Here is an 18,745-nt window from a genome sequence, read left to right on the forward strand (position 1 = left end):
AATTTTTCAGATTTATAGGCAAATTTGAATTTACCCTAACATGTACACATAAAGTAGTATACAGGATGCGGCGTATACCCTTTCTCTATTTTTTCCAAATTATATTACCAAGTAAACAATCATTTCATTACGTGTTAGTGTTAATTTTTAAAAAAAGAAAATCAACAAGTGTCTTAGTGAAATTAAAATACAAATATATTTATTTATTTTTAAACAAGCTTAACACTAAAGAGTAATAAAAAGATTATTATTTACACTATAAACCAAATAGGCAAATATTGACCCTACCTAACGCCACCGGCATTGTTTTAAATATGGAATTACTTATAATCTTGACTAATTAATTGTACCCTTGACCGTTACCGTTGACCTTGTTTGCCATATAATCGGCAAAAAGCAACAGAGCAAGAATTTTTAAATATTAAGCCATATATTACATATATATTATATACTTATATATATTATTATATACTTTTGATAAGAATTGAGAAACTGTTAACTTTGCGTAACTTAAAAAAAATATAGAAAAATAGAATGCACATTTGATCTGAACAAAAAATAAACTGCCAAATTGGCTTCACTTGTGGACACCCATTTAAAAGAATTGTAAATTAATCGAAATATCAAAACTCAATTTACTCCATGATTATTATTTGAGACTCACAGTTCCTGTTTAGAATTGTAAGGTTATACGCCATACCCTGTATTAGACAACACTTATGTTGGCATGAGAGCCTCTAATTCATATCACACGTGTTACGTAACGATACAATCATATTTTTAAGTACTTACATAATTAAAAATATTATATCATATTTTGGTACATTACCGCCTTTATTTATTTCGTATCCTGTTTATGTTTGCGTCGAACCGTAAGTGCCAGGCGGTGGTCTATATTCTTCTGGGAGTGCCATCACTTGTTTTTTCGTAAAAGCATATTTATTAACACCGATATTTTTAAAAGTGTTCTCGCGGCGACATCCCTCACTGTAAACAGATTTAAAGTAAAAACTCCTATATCATTTTCATTTGTTAGAGATTTATTTCAAGTAGGATTACTTCATAAGCACTTTTTTTATATACTACGACAATACACACATCGCCATCTAGACCCACTGTAAGCGTAGCTTGTGTAATGGGTACTAAGATGACTGATAAAGATTTTTATGAATAATATACATAAATAAATAGTAATATACATATAAGCACCCAGACACTGAAAAACATTCATGCTCATCACACAAACATTTTCCAGTAGTGGGTATCGAGCTCACGGCCTTGGACTCAGAAAGCAGGGTGGCTGCCCACTGCGCCAGTCGGCCGACAAAATCAGTCCGTTTGTTCGTTATGACTGTAACTCTTATTGTAGATTGTGTCCCTTCATTTAAATGCATTAGAAGGTATGTTCACCACGCGGTGAGTGAATAGGGAATAATAGTTTGTATGGGAAAGTTTACGTACGAAATCACAGGCAACTTTCAGTAGTAGTATAATTTGTATTTTCCAGCCACATTCGCTCACAGATCTGGCTTTAGTCTGTTCCTCCGTTGACGGCCATGTGAATGAGGCTTATATACATATAGTTATGGTAGTAGAGATTGTTGTCATAGAGCCCGTCCCGGGAAGTACTACCAACCTGTTCATTACAGCCGCCAAGAGGTTGTATGTTCCAGTCTAAATGGCGTGGTTGGTGGTGGAATGGTGGTGCTATTCTAGGATCATGAATGCTATTACACCTAACCCTCAGGTTGATGGAGCCAGAATAACACTTTGTCGGACGTTTTCTATGCATATAGGGCATGCGTGGAAAAGGTCCGACAAAGAAAATGACCGAAGCGTTGTTCTGTTTATATCCTGTTGACTGTATGTAGATTTTCCACTTTACATGAGGCAACCCATCAATTATTACTGTAGAAGAACACTAGTAAATTGTATATATCGCAGTTTCGTATACACACCTTCTCATGATATTCAGAGCCTTTTTCATTTCGTGCTCAGCTAGATGGTACTCTGAAGCAAGTATAGAACACTGTTCCAAAGTGACAGACATCCCAGTTCTGTCTTTGGCACTTTTGCATGACGTGAACCGTATACCTAAAAAAATTATAGTGCATGATAATCTAGTAAACATATATAATATATCCGCTAACACTCCTAACGGGTGGGGCCCTCCTTAAAAAGTGGGCCATAATTTAAAAAAAAGTTTTTGAAATCTAACTGGTACTCCCAAAGATTAGCGCTTTAAAGCCATATGACACAGATACCAAGACAACTCTTCAGCTTTGTTATTGTTCGAAGCCTTCAATGCGCTACCATAGTCTCCGCCGCGTGAAAGAAATATCTATTATAAATATCATTAAAATATAAGCGTAGCACTAACGTAGAAACTATGATACCGACACTATCGCAGATAGCTTCAGTTGCTATGCCCGGTAACGACAACTCGACACAGCCACTGGTTTCTACTACAGGACACTGGTTCGACACTATTAATAATACAATTAAGCGATAATTGCAGTGTCCTGTGTGTGTCTAAAATAATCATATAAAACGTTTAACCGAATTACGAAATAATGTTGAAGGAAGTATGAGTATATTTCATAAAGAATCACCTTGTAAAATCACCTTGTGTTTACTTATGACAAACCTATGGAAGATAAAAGACCGACACATGCATAGTACCAACGCTACGCGACGCGTTCCTAATAAAGTGCCAGGAGTCACATGATTTTAATTTTGCTTCTGAAAGCAATCACATAGGCAGTGGTTTACTCAAAAACTATTAGGTTTTCGGTTTTACAGATATTTGTCAAGAGACAGTACATAATGTACCTCTAAAGCCTGTGAAGTATAATTTCGGTTTTCATTTACACGTTGTATATGAGAGATACGTCATCAAATTATTGCGCTAAACTGTTTGCGCAGCGCCTAATGTTTCAATGCTCAAACTTTTGTGTTGCGTATCAAAACACTTACTGACCGTTCATAAGTCGCGTTGCTAAAGCAGCGAGGTGCAACACTTCAATATTCTTAGGAACCTTCTTGTGCACAGCAATACGAAGATTTTCCATTACTTCTTCTAGTGGTTTTGTTCGGGAAGACGCTAAAATTTTTAAATTAAAAAAGCTAAACATTAATCTACTATATTAATCATTATGTTTGTGAATCGTCGATGTTCAGGCATATCATTTTATTATATTGGATCGACAGCAGCCCATTAGCAACCGTGACACACGTCACACTTTTGAGCTAATCTGATTAGGGCAAACGCCAATCTTTAAACAAGCCGTTTTCAGGCAGTTAGCGATATGGTTCACACGTTACAACTAGAGAACGGCAATCTGCTAAATAAAGCAGTTTGGAAGCTAATCGCACGCATATAAAATGAAGAGCGTATCCGAACTAAGTTCCAGATGAATTCAGATACTGAACCGAGTTTAGGATTTTGCGCACGCTTCTTCAGGAAACTTTTAGAAAATTGCAAGACTGATACGCCTTCTACATAACAATCAAACAAATTTTTTCATTGCCAGTTATGTTGTTAAGCAAGGTTTCGTCTTTTCAACCCCCTTTTGACCAACGGTAAATAGAGAAGCCTTGCAAACTTCTAATTAAAGAAATTCGCTTCCAAGTGCACTTGTAATTGACGTGCAGTCATCAGTTAATGTTTTTGTGTATGTGCTATTAATAAATAAATGTACGGCGGTGTTTTTAAACTGGGCAGATTCATTTGTGATGTATGCAGATAATATTTGTGTTTACCAGCGAAATCGCCGGATCATCTGCAAAACCCAATGACAAGGCTGGTCTTGTCAATGAGTTTGATTTGAATTCTTGTCTTGTCACAGGTACGGTCTAAGATAAATAAACTTAAATTTCTAACCTCTGTTGGGAGCCATGTGGTCAGCCGGAAACACCTTGTTATATTTGTAATAGTATTTGTAAAGTCTATCCAAATTATCGTTGTTCGATTGAAACTGCGGTGTAGTCTCGCCCAAGGCTTCGGCCAGCGTTGCCTTTTCATTAATACCCACGTTGAAGAATACTGGTGTAATAGTGAAACTCAAATGCTGTAAGAAACGTAATGTCAGCTTTAATTGATCGTGCAATATCGAAAAGAGCACATTTCGCATATTGCGTCAAAAACCCCCTTTTCATAGAAATTCACTAGAGTACAGTTGAATTTATAATTAATTGAAGGAGTTATAAGTAAAACCAAGTTTAGCTAATTAGTTATTTGAGATATTTTGTGTGACTTTAACAAATGAATAACTGGCTTTTTTGTCACCTCTCATATTCCACTACCAAAAAAAGCGATGTTTAATAGATTGTTATCTTTAACAAATTTTAAACCAAATATAACAAAAAACATTTTTGCGTCACAAACAATCAATGCGAAATTTGTGATAAGAACTTTACAACAAAATGTATGTAATGTATTTACCTCTTTATTAATAAACTTGCTATACAGTGAATCGGACACAGGTATATATACTGTAAGAGCATCTCTTGTCCCGCTTACTTGTGGTATCGCCATGTTGCTACAAAAAGAACAGATTTTTTCCCACAAAAATAACTTTTTCCTGGATTTGCATAAGCACAAGCATTAGTAATCGGAGTATTTGCGAGTAAGGGTCAGGTGTCGTAGGTAAATTATTAACAAGCGACTATTATATACAAACAATTGACTGATTCTAAAACATTGATCCACCTAAGTTGCTTGCTACTATTCTCCTAAATTAAAAAAATACTGTGATGGTAACACAAACATGATTTTCCTGTAATATATATACAAAACCCTACCAACACCATTTATTTCAGATTTTTCAATATGCAAACGTCAGCCAACCCATTCAGGTTTTCTTGCATCACGTGCGCAATATATTTTTCCTACAACTCACTCGTCAATGCCTTATTAGTATTGAAAGGTCAAGTACTTCAATACATCCAATAGGCTTAGCGGGTAAGTAATGTTATACTGGCCTTGAAGACATTTGAGTATTTGAGTATTTGATGGTTATTGTGTTTTGTACGCGCTGGTCTGGTTGAGTATTGTGTACAAATATACACACTGTATTTGTACACAATTAGGATCACCTAGGATTTTGCTGAGAATGATTGATGTATGTATGGCTGCTTGTTTTTAAAGAATTCCGATGTCAATGTTCGAGTCTAACTTATCTATATTTTTTGTAATACTCTTAGCGACTACACCTGTTGCAACAATATAAAAGAAACGACAGCTAATCCGTGGATTTACTCTCGTATAGTCTTGCTTCGGGAAATGAGCTATACGCAGTATGAATGGTACCAGAATAGCATCAAGAATTTTAAATGAAAATGTATTGTTACAATTAAAATAGCAAATAAGGAATTGTATTTTTAAATAAAATTAATCTAAGCGAAAGGATCCTGAATTATATCACGCGTATGCTCAGAGAGACTAACGGATTTTGCAATATAAAAAGATAAGAACCTTTGAACGAAGATGCTCAAGAAGACCGACTGACTTTGCGATTAAAAAAGGATTTCAACTTTATCTACCCCAAAAGATGGCGTTTATTTCAGCAAAATACCCAAGAAAGCCGCCAAACCGGCGGTAAGTCATAAAAAATAAGCCAGTTCACCACTAGTTAGCAACTGAGTAAGGGGCATTTAAGTAAAGAGAAATAATAAATAAAATAAAAATTACCTGTGTCCAATTTTGGTTAAAGTAAATACAACGGTTTGCAAGTCCTCAACAGCTACGACCATATCTCCCCACATAGCTTTCTCCGTTGAATAAAGGCTCAAGAGACCTTCAAAACCACATAAGGGACCCAGTTCCGATCTTAGAACTTTGACAACTGTGTCGCAAGATACCGAGCAAAACCAGCAAAGCAAACCCGCAGTCAATGTTGCCAGCTAAAATGAAATATAGATTGTTGGTAGTCTTAGGCGCGAATAGTCCAATTCTCATCTTGCGGTTCACCGAACTCGCGGTTGGTTCTTTTTTTTTGGCCTTATGTCAATAGGACCAACTACGATTTAGGTGTGATTTGGACCCATCGCGCCTACTGTTAATTGGCCGGGTAATATACAAAATCCTTACTGATATTATAAATGCGAAAGTATATTTATTGGTTTTATCATCACACATAGAACGCGCGTGATACTAGTCTACTTTTTATGCATAGTTCTTATAAGATAGAGTTTAACTGGCCTCTTCACGCCTGTACGGTTTCGCATTTATAACATTAGTGGGGAAATATTTATTAAGAGGCAGCCACGATAAAGCAAGTTATATTTTAAAGGAAAGATTATAAACGAATAACTATACCGCTTGCGAGAAGCACATGTATCGTCTAGTTTGCAGCGCGGCGTTCTCCCAGGCCCATGATGTAGACTCGCACCGCAATCGCAAAGCCGCGTGGGAAACGCGCAACCAACGTACAAGCAGCTCTGCCGATACTTTGAAACCTTCGGTAACGTTCTTCAGATACTCGAGATCGTCGTCTGTTAAATCTGAAAAAATATTTGTTTAACAGTCTGTCAATTTAGGCACAGTGACCATGAAACAAGCAGTTCAGTATATTTGTTTGTTCATGTAAATTTTCATTCAAAATAACATATATATAGATACCTCAAAATCTGACAAGGCCATATGAATTGGATAGATTTACTATAATTAATACTCTAAAGTTAAGTTTGTTGACTTGGTAAGTTATACTTAACACGAGGTGTATTTTTGCGCAGTGTAAATTATTCGATTCAATAGTCAATGGAACGATCTAAAACACCGAACCGCCTAACCAAGTTTGTTCCATTGGCTTAAGATCTTCCATCTGATACACCACTTTAATGCAAATTCAATCTCTTGCATAAATTGTGCTGACACACAGCTTCACAAGTATAGAAGACGTGCTAGATCATGTACAGCAAAATATTATACACTCAAAATTGAGCCCTGTACGGCCCCCATTGAGATAAATGAGCCCTGAATTTTATGTCTTTGGTCATCATTTGGTTTCTATCACTTAGGCAACCAAATACACACTTAGTACAACGTTTTGGATATAATGGTGGCTCTTAAAGGTTTTATGATTAACACGATCAAATGCTTTGCAAAGATCATAAAAAACACCAATGGTACTCTGGCATTACCAACATATTCATTTATAATAATAAAATATGGGGATAATAATGTTAGATATTAAAATCACAAACCTACCCATATAGATCATCCGTTTTTTTTCTACCAACTTGAACTTGAAGTTCTTAATAATAACCGATGAAGTTATTACATGTTTAAAATTTAATAAAACGTTGTATTCATTAATTTTAATAAACTCTTGAGCTACAGTAGGAGGAAGTGACTACAAGTAGATTTTGTGAATGGCAAAATGAAAGGACTCTGGAAAAAAAATCATAGTACTCTCACATCATTATTATTAAATAACTCAAAAGTTTATATCCCAAGATTTAGTTTTTCCGGACTGTTTAGTATCAACTATCCAGGTTTATTGTATTTTTCAACAGTTGTTCGATTTTTAATTTACAGAGACTTTGGGAAATATGTTCATTAAACATACCTTTATTGTTGTCGACATATTTCATGACACCTTCAAGAGCTAGCGACATAGCCGCATCAACATCTGTACCGATGCTCTTCAGGAACGCTAAATTATTCTCCCGTGTTATTGAATCTATCTGACCGATGGTCGGCAGTGAAGCGGAATCATTTCTCAATGCTGCGCTCTGGAAAATTTTGAGACTCTTCTAATTAATGGAACTTTTTTAAAGAATATGTATAATACACTTAAATAGAGCAAATATATTTTAATTTTATAACACACTAACTTAAAACATACTTTACACTTAAAAGTAATTAAAAAATGGAGTAAAATCGTTTAAGCTCATGTGCGTTTTTGAATTCTTTATGATTTTTTTTGTTATTTGTAAATTACAAGAATACTTAATTATAAAGAATCCAGTAAAATATTAGTGCCTAGTTACTTTCCGAAAATCTTGCTCCATTGAGGACATAATACGGTTAGACAACAATCTGATAATAAAAACCTCTACATATATATTTTATAAAGTAGTAATTTGGTTTGCAATAGGTCCTTGAATTTCAATGAGCTTTAAAAGGATACCTAACTTTACTTTTGCTCGGTAACGACATGATTATATTCACAAATAATATTTTCAAGTTCTCGCTATATAATGTAGCAAAAAAATCAGTAAAATATATTTGAACTATATACAATATACTCTCGCAGTAGAAATATTTATTTCTTGCACTAAATTTAAACTGATCCTCTGATTTTTCACAGTATCGCGGTTTTAACCGCCTAATAAATAACGCACAAAGTTTAACAGCTAAAATGCCAGAAATATTTACTAAGTAAAAACCGTAAGTAATAGTAAGTTCGTACTATTAAAACCAGATAGATCGTAATGAAGTGAAGTAAGGACGAACGTGAAGAAGGACTTGCACAAGGCCAAACTATGTCTATATAGAGATTTCTTCCAGAAGAATATGAGAAAAATTTAACGGGTAAATGCCGCGTAGATATTTAATATAGCTGACAGAAAACAGATATACAACACATATACACAGATATAGTATAAATCTCCCTCTTTAGGTGCCTCTCCAACTAGTGAAGGTTGGCCGTCAGTTTTTGATAATTCTCCTTTTCTCTCGCGAGGCTAAACAGCTGGGCGGCACTCGCGATCCCAGTCCACTCTCTAATGTTGCGCAACCAAGACTTCCTCTTGCGACCGGTGTGTCTCTTTCCAGCAACTTTGCCCATTATTATCAATTGAAGTAGCCTGTATCTCTGTCATGCCAAAGCACATACCCTAGATAAGCAACTATTTTCTTTTTGACGGTCTTCCAAAGTTCGCGCTGACAACCAACTCGTTGCAAGACTTCCTCATTGGTAACCTTTTGAGTCCAACTGATTTTGAGCATGCGTCGATAGTATAAATACCAAATATAAACTACAATATATGAATCAGAATAAAAGAATTATATAGAGAAACCAGATAGTGCTGCTTCAGCCTTGACTTAAACAAATTCAGGGATGGGTATTGCACAGAATATAGTGTAATAATAATCCAGCATTGTTAAGAAATACCGCGTTAGTCATTTTGTGACTATTAACTTTTAATCGTTACTCGTTTAAAATCCATCTTCTTAATTATGAAATAAAGAAGAATAATTAAAATACAAGTAAAAAAATCAAAAATGTTCTTTTTACGGGAGGGGCGATTTAAAAAAGTGTATATTACACAATCTTAATTAAGTTTTAAGTCCGTATAAACAATATATGTAATAGGTACCTTTTTCTTGTCAATTCCACTTAAGCTTTCCATCAAACATCGGTACGAGACTTGTTCTAGAGACGCTGTACTTTTAAAATCATGCCTCAAGCTGCCGTGTCTTGGTCTATTAGAGTCGAATGACGAGTTTTGAGCTTCGCTTAGTTTTGACGGCGAACGAATAGAACGAAACGAATGGTTCAACCGACTCCGCTCTTCACTTTTGAAGTAATCATTGTAAAAACGCAGTTCAGTTTCGTACATGTTTTTAAAAGGCTCTTTGTCCTTGAGTCCGGTATTCTGAACTAAGTTCAATGAACTTGAAGGGAATGATGCGATGTCAACTATGGGTGATGTGTCTTTAGAACTAGAACTGGACGAGGCGTCAAAGTTCTCACAGTCGGTATTACCATCAAACAAACTCAATTGGTCAGTTAAACGCATTATAGCTGATAGCGTCTGAAACAAGACAGAAATGACAGAGGCCTGAGTGTTAGAGAATATCGTATTTATGTATAATCAATTTAGGTATAAATCAGTTCTTATATTCTAATTAATGAAACCACCTTGTGCGTTTAGAGCATACAAGACGCAAAGAAGCAATGGGGTCCTTAAGACCGAACCCGTGGTAGACTCACCAAAAACAGACAGACTTGACGTTTCAAGTATTTATTGAGCAAGCCTAAATAAAAAAACCCTTTTTTTTTAATGTGGGAAGGGTCCTCTGAGGGAGGAGACCCTTACTAAAGAAAGATAATAAATATAATTATATTACCGACTTTATCGATTCTGTAATAAGATGAATTATTGTGCACAATCACAAGTTAGATAAGTTTCCATACTTGATTTTCCGGATCATCGTTGCAGTGATGTTTCGGCCATCCAATGATCGCTAAAGATTCTTCTACAACAGCAGGCTCCCATAGAGCAAGCATACTTTTCACCTTTCTCTTGATTACTATAAAATATAAATATATTCTTTTACTAGCTGTACCCTACCACGCTTCGTTGTGGCACATTGTGATGTAATGGTTGAGATAAATAGATAAAAACAATCCTTGATGCGTATTATATATCAACTCGATCGGTGCAGAACTTTTTGAGTTTTTGAAGCGTTGCGTACGCTTCAAAAACTCAGAGACCAACATAACATTTTTATATATATAGATTCGTTCGTTTGCCAGTTTGTTGAAGTAATTCTACATTTTATTTCATTAATAATAAGATTTCTTAAAATATTGGTAGTTGTAAACTAAATAAGACAAATCGAACATATCTACTACATAAATACTGATTTTAGTATATAAAATAAATAAACCAAGAAACAATATACCACTCACATACAAAGAACGTTTGCGTATCGTAAAAAAATAAAAAGGTGATTTTCAATCGAAATTATCTTGCATAGAATATTTAAACAAGTAACTTTCTTAGACATTCTTATGAATGTAACAACTGTTATATTACCCTTTAAGTTCACAATTACATCAGCTACATACCTCCAATGACACTAACAACTTCTTTGCGTTGATTTGCTTGTAACAGCACTACTATCCTCTCCATATCCGCGAGGATTTCATCACGCAACCGTCTCACAGCTACTACGTTATCATATTCAGCCTGTATCTTATTCGCCGCTGCGAAATTTAAAGCAGCTTTCGTGTTTGTTATATCCTTTACTTGTTGTACCAGTCTGGAAATCAAAGCATCAATATTAACCGACTCGTTCAAAGAACATAAATGCGATTTTGTAAGGATATCATACAAGTTTGCGCACGATGTAGCGAATCGTAAAAGTTTAGATGGCAGGTTGCATTTAGTAGTGCTATCCTTTTCCTACTCACCTCTGAGATAAAACTACTAAATGCAATCTGCCATCTCATGATTTAGATCGTGCCTATAATCTCTATCTATCTCTAACTATCTCGATTTCCGATCTACATCGGATGATTCTTTTATGATTGGCGATCCACAATCCAATGATATTATCACGAAACTTTATTAAGAGCGAATGGCTTAAGTTTGCCTTCTTTGAAAACACAGTCTAACCACAGAATAAAGGAAACCAAAGGGATTATTAGAAATTAGCTTTGATGTCAAGTCAACTCGACAATAGCTTACAAATTTCGCAGTATTATTTCGTAGTTCATACATACCGAATAAGGCCTCCAGTTCTTTCTGCCTTATGCGTGTGCGCGGCGAACGCGCCCGCAGTGATGACGTCATGAAACCCAGTCTTGTTGAGTGTATCGTTGTACACCCACATTCGTTGTAAATGCAGATTGACAGGAGCGAATTCTAAACTGGAATCATCTAATAAACAAAAACATTAACAACATTCACTTCACATCTGTTTTTCGCGTTCGTAGCTTGAAAAACATGATAAGCTTCAAGTTTATACAAATCATAAGAAATCATTATAGTAGGTTATTTTAGACCATTCATTATAGCGAAAGCAAGGTCAGATCAACATCGATCTTTTAATTAATGGTCGCATCCATAACGATTTATTATTGTTATTATATGTATTCTGTATACAAATTGTACATTGATATTTTATTGGTATCGGAGACAAAGGAAGTTTCAACAATGCATACCTTTTTTACTGCTTGCCTTAAAATAGGCGTTTTCTGCTTGATGCAAACACTGTTTCGAATGACAATAATGCTGCAATAACGCCATATGCGTGGATGCCAATTCTATACGCTTCACCCGCCAGTGTCCGAATATGTCGCCCACGGATAATAGCTCCTCTAGTAGCTCTTTTTCCCGTTGAATATATATGTCTCTTGAATACAAAAAGATGCACAATCAATAATAAGTTTGGCTGTTACTTTTATTAAAGCACGACGCGATTTCGTAAAAGTACCAAGATCCGAACGCGATAAAGAATCCAATACCGCTTCAAAGGCCCACATCGTAACTTTTGAATTATATTTTTATACTGAATTTTTGTAATACTAACTAATAGATAAGGCCTAATTTGGTATTTGGACCGCATTAATAAATCATCATCGTCATCGTCGTCAAAATTTCAACTGATAGATGTCCGTTTTTTGTAAGGACAAAATCTGATGGACCTTACAAAATCGTGAAGTATACGATTTTGTAACGTCCATCAGAAAAAGATGGGGTCTATAGAGCACGGAGGTGCCGTGCTTCGTGAATATATTCGCTAACTGAATATTAAAGCTACTTATGAAACCACAACCAATTTACAACTGTGTATTCGATTTATGATCATCACTGTTATCCATCTCATCATAATCTAGCCGGGGTCTCCTCCCACAATGAGAAGGGTTTAAGCCGCAGTACCACGCTGGCCCAGTGCGGATTTTGAGAACATTATGGAGAATTCTTAGGCATGCAGGTTTCCTCACGACGTTTTCGTTAACCGTTGAAGCAAGTGACATTTTAATTACTTAAACGGACAAAACTTGGAAAAATTAGAGGTGGGTGCTGGGATTCGAATTCGGCCTCCCGAAATTGAAGCCGAAGCTCTACCCACTGGGCTATAACCGCTATCCATCTCAGCGTAACATAAAACTAAGTAGTTACATAGTTAAAGCATTTCTCATCAAAGTTTATTTACCCTATTTTTTCTATACGCTTACGATACATACTGTAGAGACTCGGCCCTAATTATTGGGCAGCTGTTTACCGAACCCCAAATTGCCCTTTTATATAATTAATACATTAAAAAACAAACTTACAACAGTTGCATTGGAATTTGATAGCACAATTTCGGTTCTGCCATTATTTCGTGTACCGTTATATCTCCACCCAATCCAGAATGAAATCTATAGGTCACTTGGTGACTGTTTACGAAGTTTTGTTTCAAAAGACTTCCATAAGACGGGAACTTCAACTTTAATCCCAGTCTCGGGGGTAACGACTGCGACCGTCGGTGGCATAGGATCTTTTGCGGAATGTCAATACAATTCTTGTCATTTGTATGGCTAGGACTGGTCCCAATGTATGATGGCTCCAAACTCCAACCATTAACCGTTACAAATCCCACCGTCTTATTGTCACGTGTCATTAGAGCCACACGCAACCTTTGGGCTTCCTGTGGTTTAATTCATATAAATCCATAATCATATTAATGGAAGCGCTTATTTATTTTGGCAAATTGAATTATTTAAACTTGAAACACAATAACTTAATGTAAATTGGCAACTCAATCGTTGGAGTTTTTTCCTTCGGAAGACAGGAATAAACTTATAGAGTATACGCTACACAAAAACGTATCAGAGAGAACATAAACATTTAAAAAAAGACTTTAAAATTAGGAACTAAATAAAATTAAATAAACTAAAAACAAACAAATAAAATTCTATGTTGGCAGTGACATAATATTATGTAACGTTAACATGTCTGTGGTGTTGTTTCTCCCAAACAGAGTATCGCCTCAGCGTTATGCTGTTGCAGTGGTTTTTTTGTATATAGATATACATATGAATAAGAACTACAGAAATAAAAAATCATTAATGCAATTAGTTTACCACTTTTTTTTCATAAGATCACAAAAGTACATTAAATTTAGTAGAAAAACTTCTTTAGTAAATTATTAAGCAATAAATGGGAAAATCCCTTTATGGAGCGCTGGGTTTGTACACACTCATACACCAAGGGCTCAAGAGGGTACTTACGTTAATTAGGAGATATTAATATTTATAGGTTTCGCCAACTTTAATTTATTAAATAGTAAATAAGATAATTGTTACAAGCTATGTAATTTAATCCAAAATAAACGTTATTATTATTATTATTGTTCTATTTCATAAAATTCTTTCGCCCGTTAATTATTTTTGTTTTAAAACTATAATAGGCTAATAACCTTTTCTTTGCATGCTTTGATGGAGCTAAGACGTGTTAAGCCCAGGCGCGTCCGAATGTACTTGATATAGGTACTCATGTCTTAGAAAGTACTGAATCAATACATAACACAATGCATGCACGCTATACCACAATTTATGTACATACTAGCTCCTGCCCGCTATTTCGTCTAAGTTCACTTCATAGTAGGATCCAGAGAAAAATAATAATAACGAAAATGTAATAAAATATCAAATATATATATATATATATATATATACCTCTATGTATATAATATAGTAAACTTCAGCCTAAAGAAATTCAACCATACAGACAGGAGTAACAAACAACAAAACGTTATAAAGTTTATAATAAATAACTACTAAGAAGTAACATAAGTGTGCGTGCATTACCTACGTGACTAGCGCATATCACAAGCTGCATTTATGATTGAACAATCATCTCAAACAATGAATAATAATAAGATAATGGTTGACTCTTGTTCACAGTCCAAGCAATTTATTACGAAACAAATATGCTTCATACTACTGTCTATCTAGAATAATACTGAATAAATTAAGTATAGCTTTACCCACGGTTTGGCGCTCGTGTTCTATAAGCATGTGCTATAATTTTACTGCCCTACTAATGTATCCTGTTATTCCTTTTTACGACACCTTCACGTCAAATATCATAAAATAAGTTTAACCGTTTTAGCATAAACACATAATAGCAGCGCAACGGTCGCCGCTGCCCGTGGCATGACTGGTATGTTTCATTACATTTTTTTTACGAAGCTAGATGCTTCCGTTGAAATAGCCTACATATAGCTGAAGAGTCGAGGCGCTAGAGCATCCGGAAGACTGCCTATGAGAAGGGCCAACCAAATCAATGCTGCAGTAGCCATCCGTTTAGATAAATGTAAAAGGAAGGCAGCTACCAGAGAAGCGTGGTGACTGATAGTCAAGCGTGCCACAACACTTAAATGATGACCACGACCGCTCTGACCAGAACAAACCGACTGAGAAAAAGTGATTTAAAAAAATCTGAACAATTCTCACCTGTATAGTACTAAGTTTCAATGTACTAGATCCCATCGGCACGGCGGTTTCAGAAACCCGTTCCTTGACGTCGTATACAACTATCCTTACAACCGTCTCTCTCGATAAACCATCGCTAGCTCGAAACAAAACTGTTTTTGAAAAACAGGGATTACTGCATGTCTGTAAAGGTTGATACATATTTACTTTTGTTATTTCCTTTAAATAGCGACCCGCAACGCCTTTGGTTATATGACATCTTCATCAACAATTTTTGCAGCTGAATTTTCGTTACATGATACGAACAAAATACACGGCCGAACGATTCGGTTCCGTGAACTATTTTTCGGTCACCTATGATTTTACATACATATATCTCCATATATTAGAATTAACATCCTTCTATATCACCAGTACAATCTACATTGAATGCCCTAGAATATAAGGTATCACATTAATGTAATTGAGATTTCATACTCTCTTATTGAGCAAATAGCGTCGAAAATTAGACCCTAAAAGATTAACAGTATTTATATACTTACTCCAACTATCTCCGTTGTTCCATATTTGATACAAAGGCCTTTTGAATATTTGACATACACAACAATTACAGGCGATGGTGGGCGACCATGTGTATCACACAGTAGATTATCACAAGAAAGCGCCAACTCACAAAGTGGTACCTCATTCATATCTAGAAATGTATTACTTGTTGTTATTATTATCTTATCACATTTATGTATCAAATAACGAAACTTTCGCATTTATAATATTCATATGAACTTAGTAAAACATTTCTTCTTTCTCTCTTCTTTACAGCGATAACAATATCAGTCCTTGTACCTAGTCTGCTTATAATCCCGAACCAACTAGATTGTTATGTTCTACATAGTAAAATGTGTAAATATGAGAAAGACAATAAGAACTAATTAATATAAAGAATTAAATCACTAATTATTACAGCAACTTACCAAGTACTATCCCTTTTTGTAGCCTATATGTTGTTATATCTGTGGTTGCGCGTATCTTATTAAGTTTCTCTTTAAGTGCAACTATCTGTGAATTGACAACTGTATATGGAGCTTTTTGTATTGCCTTAAGCCATAAGGTGCGTTCAGCTTCATGAAATGTAGCCAATTTATAGCATATTCCATTATCCCAGACTAGACAAAATATTACAATGATATGATTTAATATTATTAAAAGCCACTAATACTTATAATTCTACACAAAAAAAAGCAAATACATACTTAACTGAAATGGCCAATACCCATTCTCATCCAGTGGTTGCTCTTTAACTTTATGTTGACCTAATACAATCACACCCACCGGTTCTTGCCAAGGCCCTGGGCCTTTCAAATAAAATAGGAGATTGCCTCTAAGGCGGAACCAGCGCACGCAGAAGTAACCTGAAACAAATCATCTAGAAACTCAGCTAAGAAAATATGTCTACAAAAATTACAATTTGTAACTAAACATAACATAGACAGGTAGCCGCTGGATTCAAGCTGCACAAAACCGTGGAATTTGGAACTCCCTACAAAATACCTATGTCCAGAAGTGGACGTCTATCGGTTGATATGATGATATGATGACAAAACAGGCATTGTGCACAAATCAGACTTAGTAACTTGCACTACAGCTTTGTGGTTTCCATCTTTATGCATTTGCATGGGTCATCTAATGACAGATTATTTTATGCAATGCAGAATGCTTGCAAAATCTATTTTGAGGTTGTGTTGCTAGCCATAAGGTTATTCATCATGATAAACTGAGTGTAACCATAACATTTGTGATGACTGATGATTGCAATCTGCTAGCCACATCCACAATGCTAATACTAAAGATTTACATTATACTGATTTCACAAATTTTACATTCAGTGGTAACTAATCCAAAACTTAAAAGAAAAATATGGAAGAACTAATATAATCAGTAGCTGTTATTTTTATACACTGTTAATATTCACTTTAAAATCATTTAACCCCAGCCAATGCCGTGACCCTGAGTCCCATCTAACAATATGTTTTCTTTATATAGTTTACAATGGCACCAAAAAAATGTTTCTGCTGTTTACACTACTAATTATTTATAAAGGGGAGAATTAAAAAAAAGTCAATTAATTTTATCATTCTTTGATTATATATCTGAAAGAGATATCTTAGACAGTTTAGTTCTAAGTTTATTACTTTTTTTTGTCACCAAAAATTTCAATAAAAAAAAGTTTTAGATAGTCTCCTGGGTGGTTGCTTATGTATTTAAACTGCATACCTTGATTGACTAACAGTGTAAACATCAGAAGGAATCTTTACCGTAGAACACTGTGTCTCTGAATAATTTTGCCATTTTTGATCCTGCGGGACAATACATAAAAGCACAAAGATAAAGGTAATTTTACCAGTGCTATTGAAAAACCAAGAAGGTTAATTTATTGATACAAATTGCTATCATTTTTTGTCATATTACATATTCAATGAACCCTTGTTTGATATACATATTTAAATCTATAAATATATTCTTTTTCGGCTTTGTCATTGACTAACGTAAATTTGTGAATATAAGGATACTTATTTTCTATTTCCTACAGACGATTTTACCAAAATTAATGAGGACAAACGAACATACGGTCACGTTTTTCTGCCATCTAGTTACCTTTGTCGGTAATGGTAAAAATTATTTACCTAAACATACCTTCAGAGCGACGAAAAAAACCATCTTGCTTTTCTTTGAACAACAACACTCCTTCACGATCGAAACTCTGGGAAGTCTGAGAAGCTAAGGCTGCTAACTCTAGTTTATTAAATCTCATTTTAGATTAATTGTTTACATTCGTTTAATATCAACAAACCACACCTAATTTTATAGGTCTCAGAAATTTTAACTCATATTATAGTTTAGCTATGCACGGATCGGGCTTTTAAAGCAAATGAGTATTTTCTTGTCATCTTTAGTGTTTTAAAATTATTAAAATTAAATAAAACTAAAATACAATAAACGAAGATTTTAATGCTTCTCAGCACATTTAGGTTTTATTAAATTGATATTTTCAAGTACAAAATTGACCGAAGTAAGTACCTACAACAGGCAAAAATCCATCTGTCAAGTGTCATAACACTGTCTACTTGTCTAATACTTTTTTACTTGTTTTTTGGCTCTGAGTTCAAAACAATTGAGCTATAATTAAATAGTGGAGTAATAAGAGCGATAAACGGTAAAAAACATACCAAAAGAGTGAGTCTCTTGCCAGGGAACAATGCAGTACTAAACACATATGATTTAAGATCCATTTCCATTATTTAGACAACTTTAGGAGGTCTTACAAAGTTACAAATATTCGTAACTGTAAAATATTTTTTGTGTTACTAAATCAAATTGCATGGCACAGGTAGGGCACAAAAATTATATCACTTGATTATATACCCTGACAAGGGATAAAGTTAATGTGTCCACCTGTCAAAAGAATCATATAAAACAACGAGTACTATGAGAAGTTGACCCCTTAATACACTGTGATTATTTGGATATTACTTGCACTTGAGCGCCGATGCTCGGAGAGTGGATACAGCTGTGGGTGAGGGATT

General features: G+C 34.9%; 1 protein-coding gene across 2 annotated transcripts; it reads right to left on the minus strand.

The window, feature by feature from the left end:
- Positions 1-543: 543 nt before the first annotated feature.
- Positions 544-18,226, minus strand: LOC120636583 (inositol polyphosphate-4-phosphatase type I A-like). 2 transcript variants are annotated; one of them, XM_039908125.1, is made up of 19 exons: positions 17,856-18,226; positions 16,415-16,573; positions 16,136-16,327; positions 15,707-15,858; positions 15,186-15,347; positions 13,020-13,375; positions 11,904-12,094; positions 11,463-11,619; positions 10,806-10,999; positions 10,149-10,264; positions 9,328-9,765; positions 7,572-7,737; positions 6,320-6,504; positions 5,693-5,904; positions 4,445-4,541; positions 3,884-4,070; positions 2,981-3,103; positions 1,959-2,094; positions 544-987 (listed from the first exon to the last, which is right to left on the minus strand). In XM_039908125.1, exons 1-19 carry the CDS (start codon positions 17,971-17,973, stop codon positions 855-857), a joined length of 3,474 nt encoding a protein of 1,157 aa, XP_039764059.1. In that variant the 5' UTR covers positions 17,974-18,226; the 3' UTR covers positions 544-854. The 2 variants fall into 2 exon arrangements, with proteins under 2 accessions (XP_039764059.1, XP_039764060.1); XM_039908126.1 differs by lacking the exon at positions 16,136-16,327.
- Positions 18,227-18,745: the final 519 nt, after the last annotated feature.

Source organism: Pararge aegeria, chromosome Z, assembly GCF_905163445.1.
Source record: "Pararge aegeria chromosome Z, ilParAegt1.1, whole genome shotgun sequence".
Classification (NCBI taxonomy): Eukaryota; Metazoa; Arthropoda; class Insecta; order Lepidoptera; family Nymphalidae; genus Pararge; species Pararge aegeria.